The sequence below is a fragment of the Pan troglodytes genome, chromosome 2 (genome assembly GCF_028858775.2).
Source record: "Pan troglodytes isolate AG18354 chromosome 2, NHGRI_mPanTro3-v2.0_pri, whole genome shotgun sequence".
NCBI lineage: Eukaryota > Metazoa > Chordata > Mammalia > Primates > Hominidae > Pan > Pan troglodytes.
Window position 1 is genome coordinate 102194518 of NC_086015.1, and position 24355 is coordinate 102218872.

Here is a 24355-nt window from a genome sequence, read left to right on the forward strand (position 1 = left end):
CGCCTGTAATCAGCTACTTGGGAGGCCGAGGCAGGAGGATAGCTTGAACCCAGGAGGCGGAGGTTGCAGTGAGCCAAAATTGCGCCATTGCCCTCCAGCCTGGGCTACAAAAGCGAGACTCTGTCTCAAAAAAAAAAAAAACCCAGAGAATTAACTTCCTCCTTCTTAGTAGTACAGTGGCATCTTGGGCAAGGGTACCAATATGTGCTTATTAGAAAAGTAAATAAAGTAAACAGACAAGAATCTTCTCTTCCCAAAAGATTCAAATTCGAAATTTTTACACATATTCAATAATTTCCCACATAGCACCTTACGCTGCATGGTTATTTAATGTTAATATCAAAAAATACATCATTGAGACAATGATGTATTTACATGTACATTTACAAAAAAAAGTCCTACCTATTTCAGTTCTGCTGACTCCAATTCCATTATAAATTCTCAAGTAATTAAAGTGACAAGAATCAGAATCTTCAATGTCAAAGTCACCAAATTTGATGCGAACTCTCTCTCCCATCTTTACACGGATCTCCCATTCACAGACAGTGCTGTTGGGATAGGTCTGTGGGTAGTTTATGGATGTAAGGGTTCCACTCTCAGGGCCTAGTACAGTGTGTCCACATCCATCACCTTTAAAAAAAGTGAAAAGAATGATAAATTATTCTCACATATTTTACTTCCTCTATAATGATTTTTTTGTGAAGATTTAAAAATATGCACGACATCAAATATTTTATACCACCCATACTTTCTATTTTAATTTTTTTAATGGACAAATAATTGTACATACTCATGGGGTTCACAGTGATGTTCTGATACATATGATGTATAGTGATCAGATCAGGGCAATTAGCAAATGCATCATCTCAAACATTTATCACTTGTGTTACCTGAAACTACATAATTTTGTTAACTATAGCCATCCTGCAGCGGTAGATTCCTCCTATCTAGCTGTAACTTTGTATCCTTTAACAAATCACAAGACCTGACATTGTTCTTAGTATATCTATTCACAGGAGGCAAGAGAAGACAAGTTAGGTCAAAATAATCAATGGTTACTCATATAATTTATAAGTTCAAGGAGATTTCAATTCTGAACAAATAAAAGTAAATATAAATTAGTAGTCATTAAATATACATATACATGTTATAATAAATCCAATCTTCAAAAGAAGAGCAACTTAGAGTAATTGTTCAAAAAGTGAATGTAAAATATAAAAATGTGGTCAGCTTCATCTATTTACAAATCATGAACCAAAATATCTGTGAGAAGCTGAATGGCAGCTTTTTTTTTTTAAGTTTTTAAAAATTATACAAGTTCTGGGGTACACGTGCACAATGCGCAGGTTACACAGGTATACATGTGCCATGTTGGCTTGCTGTGCCCAACAACCCATCATCTACATTAGGTATTTCTCCTAATGCTATCCCTTCCCCAGCCTCCCAGCCTCTGACAGGCCCCAGTGTGTGATACTCCCTTCCCTGTGTACGTGTGTTCTCATTGTTCAACCCCCACTTATGAGTGAGAACATGTGGTGTTTGGTTTTCTGTCCTTGTGATAATTTGCTGAGAATGATGGTTTCCAGTTTCATCCATGTCTCTGCAAAGGACATGAACTCATCCTTTTTTATGGCTGCATAGTATTCCATGGTGTATATGTGCCACATTTTCTTTATCCAGTCTATTACTGATGAACACTTGGGTTAGTTCCAAGTCTTTGCTATTGTGAGTAGTGCCGCAATAAACATATGTGTGCATGTGTTTTTATAGTAGCATGATTTATGATCCTTTGGGTATATGCCCAGTAATGGGATGGCTGGGTCAAATGGTATTTCTAGTTCTAGATCCTTGAGGAATCGCCACACTGTCTTCCACAATGGTTGAACTAATTTACACTCCCACCAACAGTGTAATAGCATTCCTATTTCTCCACATCCTCTCCAGCATCTGTTGTTTCCTGACTTTTTAATGATTACCATTCTAACTGGCCATGAGATAGTATCTCATTGTGGTTTTGATCGCATTCTCTAATGACCAGTGATGATGAGCATTTTTTTCATATGTCTGTTGGCTGCATAAATGTCGAGAAGCTGAATATTTCTAAAAACACTATGTACGAAAGATTATGCAGATTTCTATTACAGACTACAAGGCACTCCTTCTTGAAATTATTAAAGCAATATTTAATGAAGTTTGATTCTATATTTACTGAAATTTAACTTTTTAGTAGTTCCTCCCGCACACCTTATTTTTTTCCCTATAGAATAAAGAAAAGTAAAATTAAAGATTTGAAAAAATGACCTTTATATATTGGCAGCAGCATTATTTGCTCCAGAAATTTATTCAGCAGCTAAATACAGAAACTTAGTTAACAACATGTTTGTAAAAATGAAATATTTGCATTCTTTATCATAAAGTTTGTATTTTGTTTTTACTGAGCACCCAGAAGGAAAAATTAATGTTCATTTAGGAGTTTCAGCAGCTGCTCCAACTGTACTGTTCAGCATTCCATAACAATGAGATTCAAATAAATCTCTTTCTAGTAGGATGATGAATATATGCTTTTAAAATAACAGCATTTTGTCCTTCAAAACGGTTATTTATAAATCACCTTTTGGAATAGTACAGCACTTACACAAAAACTATATTAAAAGTGACACTGCTGAGTTCTAAACTCAATATGGACACAGAGGGCTGTAACAGAACTTTCTACTATGTTGATTATTTTTAAGAACAAATGTAGTGCTAATATTTGCTAGAAAAGATGAAAGCTTTCAAAAGCCTATGAATAAGAACTTCATATAGTTTTTAGTAAGTGGTGGATGCTAAATAAATGTTTATTAATTGAATAAGGAAACTGTACATTAATCTATGAAAAAGTAATTTCAAATTAGTCTCAAAACTAACTTTAATGATGGAACAACTTTGTACCTAAATTATTATGACAATACTTAAAAATCGTATCCTTGGCTGATAAAGAAATTTTATTGTTGAATCCATATTAGTATTGCTCCTTAGTCTACTTTTAAAGGTCAGTACTGGAAATCTGGCTTTCTGAACAAGTATCTCTCACACAAAGCTTAGTTTTTAATCAACATTAAATTTTAGCTATCTTCTATACTTGCTTTCATTTCATACACAAGAACTAGGCATAGCAACTCAGTAACACAAAAATATATAAGGGCAGAATGTAATAAACATGTGGATTTCTGTGCAATATATCCATTGGTCTTTTGCAAATATAAAATGTAGGATGTTACACAGTCCATAAAAAAAAACCCCACAAATTTCCCCTGAAACTGGCATGAAAATACCTTGAATATCTCTGCTGGATATCAGCTAAATTAAAAACATAGGGATATAAAAAAATCTACTGTGAAAATAAATGAATTGTAAGATAAATAACTCTTAAACAATCACTAACATTTTTCCTCAGAGGAAAAAACTACCACCCTAAGACAGAGTTCCTAACATTATAAAACTAGTCTGAAATGCCCTTACTACTGAAAAGATGAAAACATTCTTCCCGTAGGTGGTTCAATCTTCAAAAAATAACCACTGAATAAACAAAGTAACTCAAAATATAAATGCACGTTCTTTAGTAAATAGAAACAAAGGCAGCTTTTAAGGTGATTGAAAGTGTAGATGAATTTCAGAAACTCAAGTATTTTATATTAACAGCTGAATCTACGACTTTGTAGTGGCAGATTGTCACACTTAAGGTATTCCCCGTAGGCTATTATTCAACTTACGGTTGTCATTTAAAAATGATTTTTACAAAGAGTACACGCAGAGTGTTAGGAGTAATTTTTAGGCGTCTTATGCTCATGTTTGATTCTCAATAAATACACGAAACATTTACTGCCCTTTCCAACATGAAGGATAATTTCTATAAAAGTTAACAAAAGAAATACTAACTGATGAAAAACAGGACTTTTGCATGCATGCTGATGAAGAAAATAATTACAGAGTTGTCTTTTTTCATAACCTTGTGTAGGGGAGGGCAGGAACAGTCCACAAGTAACGTGCCAAGAATGTTCTAAAATATGTGATGGAGTTCAGAGCTTCCTCCTCTTGCAAGCAAGATGATATGCACCAGAAACTAAAGTTAACAACAGGTCTCCAATCTACAGCAATGAACAAATTTGAATGTTTTGTATCTCAAAAAATATTTGACAAGTTTAACCTGATTGGATAAATAGCTTAACTAAGCACCTACTGCTATGAAATATATGTTCAGAATACTCCAGTTCAAAAGGGAAGGCTAGACATATACATATGTTTTTTGCTTATTCCAAAAGAAATACCTTTTACATCGTGACCCTATACACTCTTGCATGCATGCTCATGACCCACTAAAGTATTTCATGACCCCCGAAGGTGTCCCCAACTGCAATCTGAAAAACACTGTGCTAGGTATGCAAAGGTCTTAACATTGAATTTGCAAATCAAGGAAAGACCTCGTTCTCATTTTCACCCCTAAATTAGAAATGTGTTTCCAGTTTATTTTTACAGTTCTTAAAAGTAAAGCCTATTCCACCAAGATACTTAAAATACGACAAAATATTTAAAAGTAGAACTAAAATTGGGAAAACATTCTTGATCAACCAATTATGTAATACACATAGAGCAGTGATTCTCAAAAGGTGGGTTGCAGGGCAGAGGAGAAGAGGACCCCACAGAAGCAATTTTACCTCCCATTTGGCAGTGTCTTGAGACAATTTTGGTTGTCACAACTGGAGGGGGAGGGGTGTTATTGGCATCTAGTAGGTAAAGGCCAGAAAAGCTGCTAAAACATCTTATCATGCACAGGAGGCCCCTCAGAACAAAGAATGATCAACCTTAATAGTGAATAGTGCTGAGGTTAAGTGCTGACTTAACTCTAGCTGAGTTAAAGCTAGAAAAACTCAGAAAAAAGATCTGGTTTAGCTCTTGGCTGGCTTCCATTTGGCCCAAAGGGTAATGCTGTTCTATTCACTAAGAGACTGGTTTTCCCCCAAAGATCAGCAGTTATACTAAAGAGTTTTATGTTCCGACTTTCCAATTTTTAAAAAAAGTAAAAGGAATGTTTTATTTTTCTTTACGTTAAAGAAAAATATGCTTTTTATTAGTCTACAGACCTCAAATGATATATATTTTTTCTGGGTCAGGAGCTCTTAACATTAGGAGGGAAAGGGAGCTAACAGTAATCATCTGTGACTGCTATTAATTCTGAGTAGCTTTGTACACTGGGAAGAATAATGATCTGTGACCAGGCTACACCACCTACTATTATTCCTCCTCATAAGGCAGAATTGACAAAAAGAGTAAAACTACTATTGGAAAAAACAACGTTCAGAGCACCAATCCATACATTCTCACCAACTCCAAATTCACTAACTTTCTCCTTCTCCAAACTCCATCAGCACTATCACTGACAGGTTCTCTTTTTCATCTTCCTCCTCGACATGGTCTCCACCAGACTATAACTGATCAAAAAGGGTAGAAGCCTGTTAACCTAATTTTTGAATTTTAATTTTATTTCAGCTAAGAATAAACACTGGAATTTGATCTTAATGATTCTTTGGCTGCACATTTATCTAGGGAATTACTCATAGAACATGTGTTCACTTCCTCTGAAGAGTATAAGGTCAGATATGTTAAGCCAGATACAAATTTTGATATTATTACACGAAAAAAAACCTTTTTTTTTTTTTTTTTTTACTACTTATCCCTAGAAAAAAGAGAAAGAAAATTAAACGTATTTAAATGACAATGAATTATTGCAACAAAGAATGCATGCTTTTTTAGGCTACTCTAATTAAACTCCAAATCAAGTGTGTTTTTTGTTTAAGTATGTGCTTGTGATGCTGATTCCATATGACTTTCCAGCCACCCCCAGATTTTAGCCATATCACTACTGATAAATTGTATTAATTATATTCTTATATATGCATTACTGAATTTTAATAATATGAACATTGTGATTTCCAAAATTATTTCCTTTAACAGCAAATACAAATGCAGGATACACTTGCACAAATATGCCAAAAATGGAGAGCAAAGGTTTAAACTTTTCCAGTGAGTTTTCAAGGTTTTTTTTTGGTGAACTGGTGAGTCTGACTATACTTGCTCTAAATAACTGTCACTTTGGTCACATAATACATCTGCGAGATCTTAAAATGAGAAAGCATGGAGCTTTTACGAAACAGAAAAGTGTTCAGAAGAGTAAGTTGCAACTGTTAACTAACGTATCTGATTTCATTTGGTTACAATAAAGTTTTTATTATTTGGTACTGTGAATTTTTAGACCAGAAGTACTATATCAACCTTGTAATTGTGAGGTTTGTTAAGTTGCATCACTACAAATCTCAGATAATTCAAATACTACTCTAATTTCACTTAATTTTTTAATGTCCTCTTTAACCCTGGTAATTTTCCTTGTTCTGAAGTTTTGTCTGAAATTAATACAGCGACTCCAGTTTTCTTTAGTGTTCACAAGGTATATCTTTCTCCATCCCTACAGTTTTTAAATTGTGGTAAAACATATATTACATAAATTTAGTATTTAAAATATATTTCACTTTTTAAAGCAGTTTTAGGTTCATAATAAAACTGAATAGAAAGAACAGATATTTGTCATATATCCCTTGCCCCTACACTTGCATAGCCTCCTTCATTATTAACATTCCTGACTAAACTGATACATTTGTTACAATTGATGAACCTACACTGACACATTGTTATCACCCTGAGTCCACAGTTCATATTAGGGTTCACTCCTGGTGTACATTCTATAGGTCTGGACAAATATATGACATGTACCCACCACTATAGTATCATACAGAGTAGTTTCACTGCCCTAAAAATCCCATGTTCCACCTGCTCATCTCTACCTCCCCCAAAACCCTGGTAACCACTGAACTTTTTCGGGTCTCCCTAGTTTTGCCTTTTCCAGAGCATCAAACAGTTGGAATCATATAGTTGGTGGCCTTTTCGGATTGGCTGCTTTCACTTAGTAGAATGTATTTAAATTTCCTCCATGGTTTTTTGTGGCTTGATAGCTCATTTATTTAATTTTTAAAATACTGCATAAGATGCACATGCATTCAGAGTCCAAAGAGGGTCAATGTGACAATTTTTTTAAAAAGACATTGCCCCCAGCTTCATTCTTTTTAAGCTCAAACTCATCTCTGCATGTGTGACAATCTACAAAACTGAATAACATGAAGGAATGTGAGCTATATATAAATCCTCTTCAACTCCACCATGCACATACTCTACCTAGAATGCAATGGTTATACACACTGGAGTCATACAATCAATTTAAATGTCCTATCTACCACTCACTATGACCTTGAAAAGGTTACTTATTGCTGCTAAATCACAGTTTTGCCAGGGGTAAAATGGGAATATTAACAATTCAAGCTACCAAGGTTAAGATTTAAACGACATACCATACGAAAACAACTGGTGTCAAGGTCCTAAGCCATAACAATGTGCTCAATAAATATTTGTGAGTACTATTATTGTCATAAAAGACCAGAACAGCTTTTGCCCATTGTTTATTGACCCAGTACACTTGGCTACAATCTGGCGAAAGTTAAGAGAACAATGGCACATTATTTTAGGAAATTTAAATTTATAGCAGCTTTAAAGCTTCTAGTGTCTTGTAGAAGTATAAATTTATGAGAAAGTAATGCTCACTAATCAACCCAATGACCTCTACTGCAGTTCAGTAACTCACTCTCAGGACCACAACCTGGACTTTATTTTTGCCATTATTGGAAACTACTCCCAACTCTGAAATCTTAAAAACTTTAACATCTCGCTCTTCTGGTTACAGTCTCCTGACCTCTCAGCTCTCTTACACCCACTGCATACTTTCTGTGAACTGGATTTCTCTCTTCTCTCTCCATCTGTTAAGCTGATCCTGGCCTCACTTCTTTCTCTACCTAGTCTGGGCCTCACGTCCAATATATTAACTACACTCTTTCTGATACCTTCGCTTTCTAGCCACTGTATTCTTCTTGAGCATATATCTGCCTGGCAAAAGCTCCACCCTAGATCATTAAATAATTTCTCTTTGTCAAAGAGTTGAGCACTATAGAAAGAGAAAAAACTCACAAAACCCAGGAGATGAGTGTCATCAGATAGTAATGGGTTCCAGCCTCAGATGGGCACTCAAAGCCTCTCAGTTTTCTCTTATTTGGTGGTACTCAAAGTCAAGTCAATGTTAGAATCACTTACAGGCTAATTAAAGGTTCTCAGGCTCCTATTTCCACCTCCATGGATTCTAACAAGTATGCCAGAAAGATGACCTGAAACTTGGAAATAGGGTAAAAAAAAAGTGTGCAGCACATCCTTTAAATGTCATAAAAAGCAAAAGCCACTCAAAGTTATAGGGCAAAATAATTACCACCTGCTATTTAATGCTGATTAAAGGTTGCAGTCTTGGTTACATGTTAACTTACAGATTGTTTGGTAAAGATGCACATAATTTCTCTATAGTTGAAAAAATAACCTATAGGTAAAAGTTTAAGGCTTTGTTGGCCATTAATCAGTTTTGGCCATCTAATGCAGCTATCATATCCTAACATTGCCTATAAACACCTAGCTTCTCAAATACTCTATGGACAGTTTTAACATTTTACTGATTCCCTCATTAATGAATGAGTTGAACAAAATATTTGGTGTGTTCAGTTTATATTTGCAAGACAACTGATTTTGCCTTTTTTGCAAATTATAACCTGTAATTGTAGTTCTTCAGTGGGGCCTTGGATCTGCAGTTTTACAAGCTTTAAAACACTAAGGGTAACAACTAAAAACACACAAAACCTCCTTCTACATGGTGTCCCCTCACTACCCCCCATCTACCACCTTTTTTCTCACTTTTTCCTTCTTGTACATAGATTTCTTTAGTTGCCTATACCTGATGTCTTCTTTGCCTCCTTTTCTAATGTCAATGCACTGCAATTCACGTTCAAGACTGTTGCGGGTTGAATTGTGTCCCTCAAAAAGACATATGTTCAAGTCCTAATTTTTGGTACCTACAAATGTGGCCTTATCTGGAAACTGGATTTTGCAAATGTAATCAAGTTAAAATGAAGTCATTCTGGAGTTAGGGAGGGCCCTAATCCAACAACTGGTGTTTTCTAAGAGGAGGAAAGTTTAGACAGAGATGCAGGGAGAACCACATGTAACCACAGAGGCAGAGACTGGAGTGATATATTAAAAGCCAAGCAATGCTAAGAGTTGCAATCACCAAAAAGCTAGAAAGAGATAAGGATCCTACCTTAGAGTCTTAGGAAAGAGCATGGCCCTCTGCACACCCTGCTGTCAGAATTCTAGCCTCCATAACTGTGAGACAATAAATTTAAGTCAATTAAGTTTGTGGTACTTTGTTACAGCTGCCCTAGGAAACACACAGATCTACATATCCAATGAAACTCTTCACTAAAGCAGTCAGTTTCTGAGCTGCCAAAAGCCAATGGAGAATTTCCCATCCTTATCTTTTGTTACCTTCTACAGCATCTGGCATTGCTGGCACTTCCTTCTCTTTCTTCCTTCTCCCTTACTTCATATCTCCCCTCCCTCCTTCTTAAATCTCTCCTCCCATGTCTTAATTCCTTTAACCCTCCAACTGCATCTCGCAGACACCTTAACTGTATGTAACCTTGTTACTACCAGCTGTTGATGTTGCTATTCTTCAGAGTTCTTTCCCCACTCTGTATTCTATGTGGGCAATCTACTCCTTGACTTCAGTTGTCACTAAATGGAGAAAGCTCCAAAGTCTTCAATCTTATCTATATACATACTAAGCACTTTTGCTCAGAAGTTCCACAGCATTTGAAACTCCACATGTCCTACGCATTCAATGAACAACCTCCACATGTCCGGCAGTGTGCTACTAGGCATTAGGAACAACAGTAAAAATGTCAGACAAGACCCCTGTCCTTACAGAGTTTACAATATAGGGAGTAAGACAAACACAGAGAGTCATTCCAGGGATGATGAGTACTAAAGGGAAGTAATGAGTGCTTCGGTGTGAGTGTGAGAATGTGTGTGTGTGTGTGCATGTGTGACAGAGGGAGAGGGAGAGAGGGAGAAGGAGGGAGAGAGAGAGAGAGAGAAAGAAAGAAAAAAGCAAGCAAGCAAGCAAGCAAGCAGTTAGCTAGGTAGAAATCCTGCTGAATGAGAGAAGTGGAATGCAGGAAGAGGAAGAAGATTCCAGAAAGAAAAATCTCAATATTAAACTGACTTGGCTCTCTCAAATTTAACTAATCATTATATTTTATACTTTTTATCTCCTTAGCAGTTCTAAATTTAGTCCCTCTGAACAAGTGCAGGCCCTTGCAAAGTTCTCTAATAGGTTTCCCCACTTTCTATCTTTTCTCCCTCTAATCCACTGTCCACACTCCAGCCAGAGTTTCTTAAATACTAACTGGGTCATGTAGGTCCCTTATTTAGAAATCCTTTAACTGTTTTCCACTGATGATACAACAAAGTTCAAATGCTTCAGCCAGGATACAAAGGCTATCATAATCTGGCCCCTGATTCCCTTTCTGGTCTCATCTCTTCACTTTTCCCACAACCTCTTTGTTCCACAGTCCTGAACTATAGGTGACTCCCCACATGCTCCACGCTCTCACCTCTGTGCCACTGCACTTAACATTCCACTCTGCCAAGAATAATGTCCCTCCTCCTTTAATCCACCTAGCAAATACCTACTCAATGTTATTTTCTTTGTGAAACCTTTCTGAAGCTCCTGGTGTTTCTCCCTATTTCCATAATAATATCTTTCTGTACTTAATATGCTTAATTATGCATATTTATGTCAGGTTACCATACCAACCTACAAAATTTGGTTAGAAAGGCAATGCATTCTATTCACCTTTATAAGCATACACACAGAAATAAAACATACAAGGCTCTTAGCACATGCTGTTGAACGAGAAATAAGCCTAAACTAATGTTATGGTAGACAACTAACACATTAGAAAGTACATAGGCTTTGGAGTCCAACAGACTTAGATTCAAATTCTAGACATGCCAGTTTTCAAGATCCTGGACACTTAACTGCCACAAGCTTACATACCCTAACCAGTATACTGGTGAGGATGCAACTACCTCACGGATGAGGATACCACCACCCATCTCCCAAGATAAATGTAAAGGTTCAGTAAGAACTTCTTTAAAATACAGTGGACTCTTTATAAATGTAACACTCTTTCTCCTAGAAGAGGATGCCTCTGTTTATCTAGTACCCTGCCTTATCCTTCTCTGGAAGGTGCTCTGCAGTTTCCCAACAGTTTTAATATGACCTCATGCCCCCTGGTTATTTGACTGGTCCAAGGGTGGGTACTGAATCACACTGGGTCAATGTGAGGGCCAACTCACCCTTTCCTGGACCTTGTACAATAGGGAAACTACAGAATTTCTCCGTGTTAAAACCGTAAGCCTTCGGGATTGCCAGCAGCCATGATTCCTTCCACAAAGAGAAAGCCAGACTGAAGCAAGAGGGAAGAACTAAGCTGAGTCCTTGGTTCCTGAAGTCTAGCTGCATTCCTGCCTTCCCCTCTCAATCCTCCCAATAGTTTCTCCTTCTACCTTAATCAGATATGGATTTCTGTTCTCTATAACCTCAAAAGTCCTAACTAAAACACTCTTCCTCCATGCATGCAACAGAATGTCCACCTCACATCCAGACCTATAAAGCTGGCTTTTAGGATGCCAAGAGTAGACAGAAACAAAGGTATATCAGGAGAGAAGAGATAAAATGATCTGAGATGGTGGGGATCAAAAAACACTGAGGCACACCAACAGGCAGAAGGCTGAAGAGGCAGAGCAAAGGTCAAAAAGGAGAGCACAGAACTCATATTAAGGTTTGGGTGGGCTGGAGACAGTCATGCCTTTCTGCCACATTCCTCTATTGCATGCTCTGACTCCTCTCACTGAGCTGGGGGTGGAACAATAATTGGGGATAAAGGGAAGAGGGATGGAAAAGTGAGTCTTAGTGGAACGGAAACATATAAAAATGGAAATTTTAACTGCAGAGTAAAGTGAAACAAAATTTTCTTTGACATATTGATTCATTCATTGAACAAAAATTTACTTGCTACCCAGATTCAATCCCAGCCCTCGTTACAGTCTAAAAAGAAAGATGATTTACATATTTTAAAATATTTAGAGTAGTAACTGGATGTCAAGTTCAACAAGGCTATTATTTAAATCCAGGTATGTCCAAGTCCAAAGCCTCCAGATTTTCAAAGACCACTGTAGTAAGAAAAAAAAAAAAGAAACCAATAATAAAGATAGGCAAAGCTGCTTGGTTTTTCAAACTAAAACAAAAACCAAAACAAACAAAAATCTGACAGTGTAAATGACAGTTTCAGTAAAGCAGAAACAAAACCCTTGCTTTTTTATTGCAAGGGTTAATAAATAAATTAATAATTTAACAAATATCTGCTGTGTGCCAGTCACTAAGAAAATATACAGCACAAATGTAGATTACCATTTAGAAAGCTCGTCACTGAAAAAAGCAGAGATACAAGGTACCACAAAGCAATGAAAAAAGAGATATGTAAAAGCCAGTGGCATTTTGAGCATGTTTCCAGATATAAAGTAAAAGTGCCATCAAAGTGTAAAGCATGCCAAAACAAAATTCACATTCCCCAATGTAGCAGTGCTCTGATAAAGAGGAAGAGGACAAGGTTTCAGGCAGGAGGAAGTCATACTGTGCAAGGATTAGGAGCAGGGCAGGAGTTCGGCTGTACAAATCAGCTTTACAAAGTGAGATAGTCTGCTAAGCAGTAATCCCCACTTGTGACTTGATTAGCCAGATCTCATTTGTGGCAGATCTAATCATGATGACCACACGACTTAATCTTGTAACTATGAGCTATCCAGAACCAGAGAAAGCAGAGAATGGGGATTATCACATGGGCCCAAGTTTGGGAACTGTCCAAGATCACGGAAAGGGCATTGTTGAGATGATGGATTTGGGGTGCCTGAGTTGAGAAGAGATAACCAAACCTAGTGACAGACAAATGAACCAGGTGAAAGAGGAAGCACCTGAGGCTAATGTCAGGCCTAACATCGCAGATATAAACTCCTCAGTCTGCCCCTCAATGGGAAGTCCTCCACAATACGTTCCAGTCTCCATTTCTCATTACTTTTCTATTACACCAGATTAGTGAAGCTACCTGAATGCTCCCCAGGAACATCCACTGGCAAGAAAAAGGAGACAGGCAACTACGAGAACAAAAACTAGGGGGACTTTTATAATATTGGAGATGCCTATTGAAGTCAGAAGCTGAAAGCATGCAAAGGAGAAAGTCTGCCCAAATTGCTGGCACTGATTTAGGCTGTCACGGTTGTTAAGGATGACCCATCTGAGGGGAGCAGAGCTTTCTAAGAAGTAGGCATGTCTATTTTCAGAATTTCAGCTTGAAGGATTCCTCTCATAGTCAAGGGTGTGCAGCAAAGGGGTCTTCCTCCTGGGAAGAGGTGGGATTGGGAAAGGCTGGGAAGACTGTTAGGCTCTGAGCAAACAGGTAGTAAGGGTCAAGACATGGCTCTGTTCCCGGCTCCTGAACTGACCACTAATTTACGGGGATTAGGCAAAGGACAACAGCATGAAGTGCATGCCGGTGCCAAGGGATGAACCAAACAATGTGCTCAGGGTAGCAGATTAACTCTAGAAATGGGGTTCTTAATTCACATAATTTGAATGACAGACACTATGATAAGTATTAGAAATAAGAAAATGAATAAAACTCTCTCCACTGGCAGGAATAAATACTTAGAATACAGTGTGGAATGTATTATCTGGAGATGAGTGTGTGGGGACTGTTCGAGAACTCTTCATAAAGGGATAATACCCAAGAAGGGTTTTGAAGGCTGATAGAGAGTTTACCGAGAAGACAAGGAAAGTAAGAGCATTTCAAGTAGAGGAAACTGCATATATGAAGAGGTTAGTATAGGGAACAAGGCAAAATGGCATGAAATTATATCTTAGAAGAATAAAATTAGCTCAGTCTCATATCTGAACTATACAGTGTGAGAAATGCTGGCATTAGATTAAGTCAGAGTGAAAGGGAGGGACCAGACAGTGAAAAAAATTACTTACATGATATGCAAAGGAGTTTGGACGGTATCTTACAGATGATAAAGGGGCTGCTGGCAACACTATGGAAGTCATTAACACAGCTCCAAGAGGAAAATGCCCCAGCATGTGGTACCATGCCTGGCCCACAGTAACCAACCAACGTTTTTCCAATAACTGGGCAGACACAGGGCATGAGTTCAAGAAGCAAACAGTGGAGCATGACCAGAATGAGTTTTGCTACTCATTCTAAAAGGGTGGGCTTTCACACTCCCACTTTCCTGACTCCCCATGTTATAATCTTATGATCTTACTCTTCAAATATCTGCTGTTCCTTGTGGACAAGAAACCTACCAAACTTCAAAGCTTACCAATCTAAAACCACTTTATCAGTGAGGCGTCTCCTACTTCTCCAGGAGTTGTGAGCTTTTTCTGCCTTATACAACCTTCTTATAACCTTCCTTGATTATTATTATAGTAGGCGTCTCCTGCTTCTCCAGGAGTGGTGAGTTCTCTCTGCCTTACATAACCTTCTGATATCCTTCCTTGGTTATTATTATATATATTCCAACTTGAATTACTTTCTCAAATAGACTGTAGGTTCTCTGAAGACAATAACAATGTTTTACTCTTCTCTGAATGTCTCAGGACTATACTGAGGTACAGGCACACTCTCTTGAGAGTTCACAGTTGGTACCCCCTCATACTGATAGTTCTTAATGAGAGAATGATAAAGAGTGCCAATACCTTCTCTTTGATCCCAGGCAATTCAGTTTTGAAGGCAAGGTTGCACACACCCTACTCAACAAAAGCCTTGCAGGGAATTCTGGGCCACTCTCCTTAAAAAGCAGTTGAGGGAACGTGCATCTTGTGATTCTCCCATAATTCAAGCAGCAAATCAAAGTTTTTCTTTCAATTACACACCCATCAGGGTGCACGTTCAGCTGGTGAATGATGTTTTAGTAGCCCTTGGAAATCATGAGTATCTCATCAGCTTCAGTGGGTACTGCACTGGCACTCATTAGATACTAGTTTATTTGAATATCTGTATTTTCTGTCCTCATAGGTTGTACTAATTTAACCCAAATAATGAACTGAAAAATTAGCATGATATTTGTTTCTAAACTAACATTTTGAACTGAAATACTTTCTCAAAGATTTTTCTCCAGAATGAAGAATTCAATTAAATACAATAACAGCTCTGAACAATATAGTAATTACTTATAAATACTGAATGTCTTATGATAAAATTTTGCATTTTGAAATTTTTGTTTTACTGTATTTTGTAGGTATGCTTATGTGTGCTAAATTAGCCTATAAGTTAATTTTACATGAACACACTATTAAAATTACAACTATATAAGATTATGCAGGTATGTGAATATGTAATAGAAAGGAAAGTTAAAAATTATAAGTCGATGGATTAGAAGACAGAAATGTGGATAATCATCTACGTTTTTAGTTTTGAGTAATAATCATTGTTATCCATACAATACTTAAAAATAAATACAAAGTCCTATGGCCGTAAGGTTGTTATAAAGAAAACTGAATCCAGGAGCCACATCAGAAAAATTGCCAAATTGTCTCACTTCATATTTCAACAATCACACTTAGCAAATATCACTATCTTTATGAAGCTTTTCCTCATCCTTCTACTGTTGGGTCATCATTCCATATCCTTCCAAATATATCAAGAAGTGGAAGCAGAAACTGTCTACTTGTATGCATTCAATTAATGTCCAACATTACTACCTGAGCTTCACTTCCCAGTGTCACTTTGCTAAGTGTAGTCCTAAATTTAAATTCTACTCCTATGTAAATCTAGCCCTTTCCCACATACATGATCTATTAACTTTTGGAAATTAATTTATTTGTCATTTTAATTCTACTACTGGTATTTTACTTATGCCAATTCCACCATTTTAAGATATTTTTACATGTTTGTCTTTAAAATGAAGCTCAGATGTTCAAATGGAATTATCAACCATCCCCAGGGAAAATAATATGTTCTTTTTGTTTCTAACACTGAGAAATCTACCTATAATTTACCTGCAATCTTACAATCAATTTTTCATTTACAAGTTTCAAAAATGTGCTGTTTCAATCTGATCATTCACACGTGTGGATTGTGTGCTGCTTCTAATTTTCATTTTGCAAAATTAATTAGAAATACAGCAGAAAAGGATGCTTTGATTTATTTGCTTCTGAACAAAACTGGATAAGAGCCCCAATGTTTTATCAGACAAAGAAAAGACAATGGAAATTTCTAAATTAACCTAATGTCAATGTGAAAAATAATTACAAATGTTTATTTGCAGAGAGAAATAAGTTTTTATTTTCTGGCAACTCACAAATATTGTTCAAAAATATTTCCCTGCATCACAAGCAAATAAAGGCATTCCTTGACAGAATATAAACTTTTTCACATATTGGTTCCAAATATGTTCAAATAACTGAAACATCCTTTTTAAGAATGAACCTGATTTGTTTCACAGATTAAATCAGCAAAGAAAAACTAATATCTTCACAACACGTTATATATTAATAGGCCCAAACAAATCAGGCTTAATGGTTTTTAAGAATTAATTCCCTGATATTTTACCATGTTCAAATCACATTCTAACCAAGAAAGTAGGCAAGCCTTCCAGGATACAAATGAGGAAGCTGAGCTCCTGATATGAAGTAACTCAAATTCCTACAGTCATAATGGAAACCAGAGACCTAAAATCATAGTAAACCATCAACTTCCAATAAATTTAATACAATAGCAAATATGCTACCAGCATAAGTTTCACCAGTTTAATTTTTTTGAGATGTACATTTTACAGAAAAAAAGTTTTCAATAAAAAAGATTTCGAAGACCAACTTCTTGATATCCAACTTAGAACTCTACACAAATACAAGCCATATGTGAAACATCAACATAATAAACAGAGGTAAACAGAATATATTTATAAATTTATAAGTGAAACAGAACTGGTTAAAATACATCTGTTGTGAAAAGTCGGTAAGTTTTCAAACTAATGATACATTTTATTCGGAGCCAAATAAAAAGAAAGGTCATTGTGAACAGAAAATCTATTGAGGAATAGCTATGTATGACATTAATTGGAATGAAGGTAATATATTCTGCTATTTCAAAATGATGTCAGAAAGAAAAAAGACACTGAAGCACATTTCTACCTCTCCATACTAGATGCATTTCTACCTTCAGTTGTCAAATAAAGAAAAAAAATCTATCAAAGAAACCTTTTTTGCAGTTTAATTTTTATTCTGACTATATGTGAATTACAGAAAATTTAGAAAAGTATAAAGAAATGTCCCACAATTTTACCACCAAAAGACAACAACTGTCAACAGTTTATTTCCTTCCAGTCTTAAGACTTCTTATAGAGTAAAAACTCTACCTTGTAGCTGAACATTACAACATGTACAAATCCCATTAAAAATTCTAAAGGTGTTTTAAACAGACTTCTTTTCAGGTTATGTGAGGGAATACCAGTAGACCCTAAAGAACATCTGTTAGACTGGGAAGACTGGCTTAAAAGGAATTCCACCACGGGCTGCTTTAGGGTCCTTTGAGTAAAAAATTTAATTTTTAAAAATGAGAAAATTCAAATCTCAAATAATTGTGAGTTTTCAGATGATGTATACCTAATTAGCTCTTATCAACTTAGTAAGATCGAGATTAATAATAATCATTTATAGCTATTTTAAGCTTTTCCCTTTGCAAAATTCCTGCATACTATCATTTCATTTATATTAAGCTGTGAGATAGGTATGCATTCTCATCTTAATGATGTAGAAAACTGAGGTACAAAGAGATTAAATATTAAATGATTTAGCAAAATTTACCCAAGCAATTTAGAAGAACTAAAAAAAAAAAAAAGTCTTTTAATTATCAGAATCATTTCTATTTATGTTGATGTTTACATAAGATGACACTGTTAAAGAGAAATGTATTTGTTAAAATGTTCTGGTAAAAAAATTATATTAAACCTTAAAAAATGAAGTAATGTTGCATGTCTGATTAGACTGGCTATTTCTTTTTTTTTTTTTTTTTTTTGAGACAGTCTAGCTCTGTCGCCAGGCTGGAGTGCAGTGGCGCGATCGCTGCAACCTCCGCCTCCCGGGTTCAAGCAATTCCCCTGCCTCAGCCTCCTGAGTACCTGGGACTACAGGCATGCGCCACCACGCCCGGCTAATTTTTTGTATTTTAGGAGAGACGGGGTTTCACCATGTTGGTCAGGATGGTCTGGATCTCCTGACCTCGTGATCTGCCCGCCTCAGCCTCCCAAAGTGCTCGGATTACAGGTGTGAGCCACCGCGCCCGGTAGACTGGCCTTTTCTAAAAACAAGGCAATCCCTCATTTGGAAGGGAGACATGTAACTGATTCTATACTGTTCCAAGATTTTTTTTAATAACATGATACAAACACTATCAGATCCAGAAACAAGCAAAGCAGAGTACTCTGCCTATGGAGTAATATGCCCTCCTGCATCAAGGTACCTTATATTCTTTGTGTCTCAATTTCCTTACGTTTGAACTGGGATAACAATAACTATCTCAGCTGATTGTAGTGAAGATTCAAGGAGTTAATAAACCCAAACCACTTAGTCCAGTTGTTCCCGCCACAAAGTAAGCCCTAAGTGTTAGCCATATATAAGCCTGTTTTCCCCCCTACCAGGAGGGAAATACATCTCTACAATGGAAAGAAGGATTTCACACTTTAATATATTAAATGCTGATGATGTTCAGTAATTTTAGAAGACGATCTAACTAAAACCTAAATGCTAAGCATCTAAATTTTGAGTTACTCTATATAGAAACGTGTCTAGATGTAAGGGGTCAGTTTGCCAAATACATTTTTTCCTTATAGTTACAGAGATTATATTTCCACATGCCTGTCAAGGTTCGGCATCTTCTTAATGACAGGCCATGATTCCATACTTCACTGAAAACCATGAGAGCAACATAAAGCTGGGCTTAAAGGTAGAGAACAATTTTCTTTTTAAAAAACTCTCTTCCTAGCAATAAGTAACAATCCAATCCTTATCCTTCCCACTGCAATAAAATGGAAAATGCAATGGAAAAATCTGTTCAAAAACTGATGCCAAACTGATTCAAAAAGTGTGGTACACTAAGGGAAAATAGTACTAAAGGGGAAAAGAAATCACCCTGCATTCTCTTTCCATTATGATAAGTATTTAATAAACAATTTTGCTTGTTTCTGGAACAGGTTTTTCAAGGATTGTAGGTGGAAAAAAAAAAGTTTTGTCACTTTCTGGAAAGGCTTACCTTTTTAATGTGGAGAGCTTCACTTGGGCAAATTAGCATAGCGTTGGGTCAGACCCAGTGTTTGACCAAGGCAGTCTAGACCACCAGCCTCAATGATGGATTGTAAAGAACATGTTCTGAATCCAAGACTCAGAGATAAGCAGAAACTATTCCATTCGCTTCAGAACCCGGGCTCTTTCACAAAGGATCATAATTACCACCACTTACCTTTAATAGGCTTAAGATGCTATTTAATTAACCTGCCTTCCTACAGTGTCCATCCATCCGTGCAGCTTAACTTTAGGGGTCATTACCTCCAAAGGTTCTTTTTCCTCCCCAAAATTTTCCCGAGAAGGACCTAATATCAACGAGGCTTTCATAGCAGGGTCTCACGTCCCCCTTTCAGAAAAATAAATGGCCTTGCCAAAAAGTAAAGCCGCGCCAACTTGGGGGACAGAGGGGCAAGACCTTGCCTTTGCAACTCAACCCTGTGAGTACCCAGCCAGGTCCGGCCACGCACGAAAGCGCACCGCGCCTCCCTGCAGCGTCTGCAGATTTGTTCAGGGGCCAAGAGACCCGACGCCCCGACGGAGGTTCCCCCGCCGCTCACTCCCCTGGGACCACTCACCTTGCTGGGCTCCAGCGTCCTCGAGCAGCAGGAGCAAGACAAGTAAGAGCAGGAGGAACAGAGGCATGGAGAAGGAGGAGGAGTTGGAGCAGGGAGGGAGGGAGCGGGAGAGGGGGAGCGCGGCCCAGGCGGGGGCGGCGGCCGCGGCCCGGACTTGGGGACACTGAGGGCAGCGCCTGGCTCTCACCACCGCCCGGCTCGCCATCGCGGCGGCCGGCAGTCTGCCTGCATAGTGCGGGTGCCTCGGCAGCCCCGCGCGCCTCTGGCCGCGGCACCCGACCAGGAGACGGCGGCAGCGGCGGGAGAACGAGAGGCAGCCCTCGCCTCACCCCGCGCCGGGACCCTTCCGCCCCTCACCCCACTTTCACCTACTCCTCCTTCGTCCCTTCCCTCCGCTCCCCGCGCCGAGACCCCAGGCCGGAGCGCAGGGGAGGGGAGGGAAGGAAGCGGAGTCCTCGAGCCGCGGAGGGCGGCCGCGGCGGAGCTAAGGAACGTGCCTCCCGCGCCGCGCTCCTCACCAGGGTCGCCGCTCGCCGCGCTCGCCCGCGACTCCGGCTAGCTGGCAGGCAGGCCCGCAGCCCGCTCCCTCGCGCTCCCTCTCGCGCGCGCCGGCCACGCCCCCTCGGCACCGCGGCCAATCCTCGGCCAGCTCTGGTCCGTCTCCTTCCGCGAAACCCAATCGGCATGCTCGCTCCTCGGTCGACCCGCTAGTTCTCCGGCCCATTCCTCGAGCTCCACCGCCCCTTATCTCCCTCTTCCAATCCCCTTCGGCCTTTGGAGGCGTCCCACCCGCCTCCTCCAATCCAGGTCCCGCCCTCAAGCTTCGGATCCCCGCGGCCCCCGCCCGGCCAGGGCGCCTGTTATTGTTGGGACCGCAGCCCAAACTGATCCCGCAGAGGCGGCAGCCAGCTCGTCAGTGACTTCCGGGACGTCCCCCATCCCGCGCTCCCTGCTCCTCAGGCCCAGCTTGCTCCTTGCTCCTTTCTCCTCGCTCCTCCGACGCACATCAGACCACTGGAAGGGGGTGGGAAACCTGGATCCTGGGTTGTTTTAGCTGGGAGCTGAGTCTAAGGGACTTTTTTTTTTTTTTTAATGGCAGAGCGTGGCTTGTTTTGTTAAAACTGCCGCCAGTTGTTGCAACAGCTCCGAGTTAAAATAATAGATGCAGTGTTCAGTTTGTAATATATGTGTTCCCTGTTTTCTCTGCTCTTTTTATGGCGGGGGGTGGGGGACAAAAAGTGTAAAACAAGATCCGTGCCGCAAAGGCAATTTAAACCTAACATCCCAACCTTCATGCAGCCATTCTACAAGGAGTTGTTGAGCACCTGCTATCTATCTACAGAAATCTTGAAATGTGGAACAGAGATGGAAATATAGCATGCAAGTCAGAATGAAGTAAGTGCTAATTAGAGTCACAAGCAGTTTGATGGAGACTGTAAGCCTATGGAACGACAAAAAGAATTTTAGGAAAGAGGAATGCAGAGGTCTACGCAGTGATTTATTTTAGAGAGAAGAGAGTGGCCATGTAGGATGTTTTTAACAGCAGCCCCTAAAAGGACAATGGTGTCATTAGCAAATACAAAAAACTGCTAAGGTGGAACAAGTTGTGTGGGAAAGTAAGTTAATTTTGGACGTATTGAATTTGAGATGCCAACTTAGATAATAAGTGAAGCTATGTAACAGGCAGATGGATATTTTAGTCGAAAGCTCAGATTGAGTGCTTTGAAATTATGGCTCTGGGAGTCATACATAGCCATACATGTATACATATACATATGTATACATAGTCATACATAGATGTGATATTCAAAAACATGGAAGGGACTGATATCCTTCAATGAAAGTCTAAGTTGGAAAGGACTTTGGAGGTCGTATTTTTCAACTCCCCTGCATATTTCTTATACAATAATCTCTTTAACCAAATTTATTCAATTAGCATTTATTAAATGCCTAAGAAACCCTATTATGCTCTAAGCCATTGTGGGCATTGGGCATAAAAAGTTTACTGAGAAGAACTTACATTCTGGAGGAGGAGGTGACATGTAAACAAACCTATTGTTATTAGTGCCCTGTTAGAGGTGTGGACTGGTGCAACAATACCACAGTGAACGGAGTTCAAAAAAACCCGTCACAGTTTGAAATGCCAGTGTCTTGAATAAGAAACTAAAGTGAAAAAGGTGATCTCAGGCCAGAGGCAAAATAGGCTGGGTCACAGGCTCAATAGGGAATGGTGTTGATGGAGCTGGATTGACTACTGCTGACGTAATGGGAGGAACTGGAGACTAGTCTGGAAAAGTTAGGAGGGTCAAGATGTAAGGCAAGCTAAGAGTCAAGATTTTATTTTGTATCACTGGAAAATAACTAAAGGGTTCTAAGAAAGAATGACATTGTCAGTTTTTTGTTTTTGTTTTTGTTTTTTTTTGAGATGGAGTTTTGCTCTTGTTGCCCAGGCTGGAGTGCAATGGCATGATCTCGGCTCACTGCAACCTCTGCCTCCCGGGTTCAAGCGATTCTCCTGCCTCAGTCTCCCTAGTAGCTGGGATTACAGGCATGTGCCACCGCACCCGGCTAATTTTGTATTTTTAGTAGAGCCGGGGTTTCTCCATGTTGGTCAGGCTGGTCTCGAACTCCCGACCTCAGGTGATCCACCCGCCTCAGCCTCCCAAAGTGCTGGGATAACGGCGTGAGCCATCGCGCCCGGTCATTATCAGGTTTTTATTGTAAAAACCCCAATCAGCCAGTAGGGTGAGGAATACATTGGTGTAAGAACAAGACTGGAAGCCAAGGAGAGCCAGTCTGCAGTTAAAGGGAGATGGTGAGTTTTTAGTGCGTTAAAAGTGGGCTTGGGAAGGCGGGACCAACTAGGGGAATATTTTTAAACTTGGTGACTGATTATGTGGAGTGTAAGGAGTTGAGGAAGTCTCCAGGTTTCTGGTAGAAGGTGATGTCTTTCCCACAGTAAGGAGTACAAGAAGGAGAATTGGTTTGGTTGGATAAAGAAGTAGAAGTTAAAAATCATAAATTCAGAATTGAACCTATCAAACATGATGTGCTAATGTGGCAAGCAGTCAGTCATGAAATAAGATTTCTAGTAATAGTGCCTGAGACAACCTATTTCATGTTGAATCACTCCTTTCATAGGACCATTGAAAGAGAAGCTTGAGGTCACAGATGTGGTGGCAGAGCAAGGTAGTATGAATCTTAGCCTGGCATTCTATTGACTACATAGAACTGTGGCAGAGGCAGAGAATTCACCTAAGAACTAGCACAGTTATGGAGCATTTCTGGAAGAGGCAAAATTTGGTCTCTAGCAACCCCTACCCCTTTAATATAGCAGGAAAAGATCCAGACTACATACCTGTAAAGCAAGAGGAAGGAGCACTTACATTTCTCATCACTGTTTTACTTACTGTCTAGTGTTTTAAAGTTGTTAAAAGTAGAGACTAGAGAGGTGAAGAGGTTCTGAATTAGGTCACTGGCAGGGAAAAAGAGAGGGAGGTGGGAGCAAGTTGGAGTTATATTTAAAGCGGCAAAATCAGAAGGTCTTAGTGACTGATGCCATTTGACTATTTCTGTGTTATTTTATGCCTCAGCTTCCGGAGTTTTGCTTTGGAAGACAGGGTCTGGAAGTCTGGCTAGAGAACATTTGTGGTGCCCCCTATTGCTTTATGTATATAGGAAATTACAAATATAGCACAGATGTGGGAGAGGATTGATGCTGTTGCACCCATATTCTCTCTTCTGATTATTGTCTCTCTACTTAGTTGCCAAACAATGACAGAAGGCTGCTCTGAAATGATCAAAATTTTCTCCTGGGACCTCACACCAAAGGAATATAATAGGCATTCATTTCTAAGACAATGCAGGTAAAGTGGAATTCTAGTTTATATTACCTTTCTTATTCTCTGCATGCTGCTCTAGACAACTTTGTCATGATCCTTGCTTCTGAGGACTTGGTTTATTTGGGGAATGACATCTTATGAGGCAGTGGGAGCAATACTTGTCCAGGACCATTTTACCCATGCAACCCAGATGCATAACCCAGGGGCAGAACTGGGGATTCTAATCAAGTCTCAAAGTGGATAGGTTTGGAGAGGGCCATCACTGTAGCACATAGAGGCTCCCAGAAGCTACAGTTCCTCCACAAGGCAAGCCCAGGTTCTGGCTTCTTTTTACAGGGTTTCAAAAGTGTGTATTATTTTATTGTATTTCTGGTTGTTTACTCTACATTAAGATATTTAAAAATAAAAATAGATTCTCAACCTAAATTTTAATTTACCAGCTCTTTCTCCTCTTTTTATCTTTTATCTCTCTTCCTCTTTTTCTCATTCTTTATTTCATGTTTCTTAATCAGTAAAGAATG

The 24355-nt window shown here is 38.9% G+C and overlaps 1 protein-coding gene and 1 long non-coding RNA gene across 2 annotated transcripts in view; one reads left to right on the forward strand and one right to left on the reverse strand.

The window, feature by feature from the left end:
- The window catches only part of DCBLD2 (discoidin, CUB and LCCL domain containing 2), a 100227-nt gene extending 79625 nt beyond the window's left edge, over positions 1 to 20602 (reverse strand). Inside the window, exons 1-2 of the mRNA XM_001141399.8 lie at positions 19993 to 20602; positions 403 to 630 (exon numbers count right to left, since the gene is read on the reverse strand). Coding sequence (XP_001141399.4) covers positions 403 to 630; positions 19993 to 20197 — 433 coding nt within the window. The 5' untranslated portion in view covers positions 20198 to 20602. The remainder of the gene's footprint in view (positions 1 to 402; positions 631 to 19992) is intronic.
- Positions 20603 to 20884: 282 nt separating this feature from the next.
- LOC104005660 (uncharacterized) overlaps positions 20885 to 24355 on the forward strand; it is a 101008-nt gene continuing 97537 nt past the window's right edge. The window contains exons 1-3 of the long non-coding RNA XR_010155663.1: positions 20885 to 21016; positions 21292 to 21387; positions 23757 to 23858. This is a non-coding gene — a long non-coding RNA (uncharacterized LOC104005660). The remainder of the gene's footprint in view (positions 21017 to 21291; positions 21388 to 23756; positions 23859 to 24355) is intronic.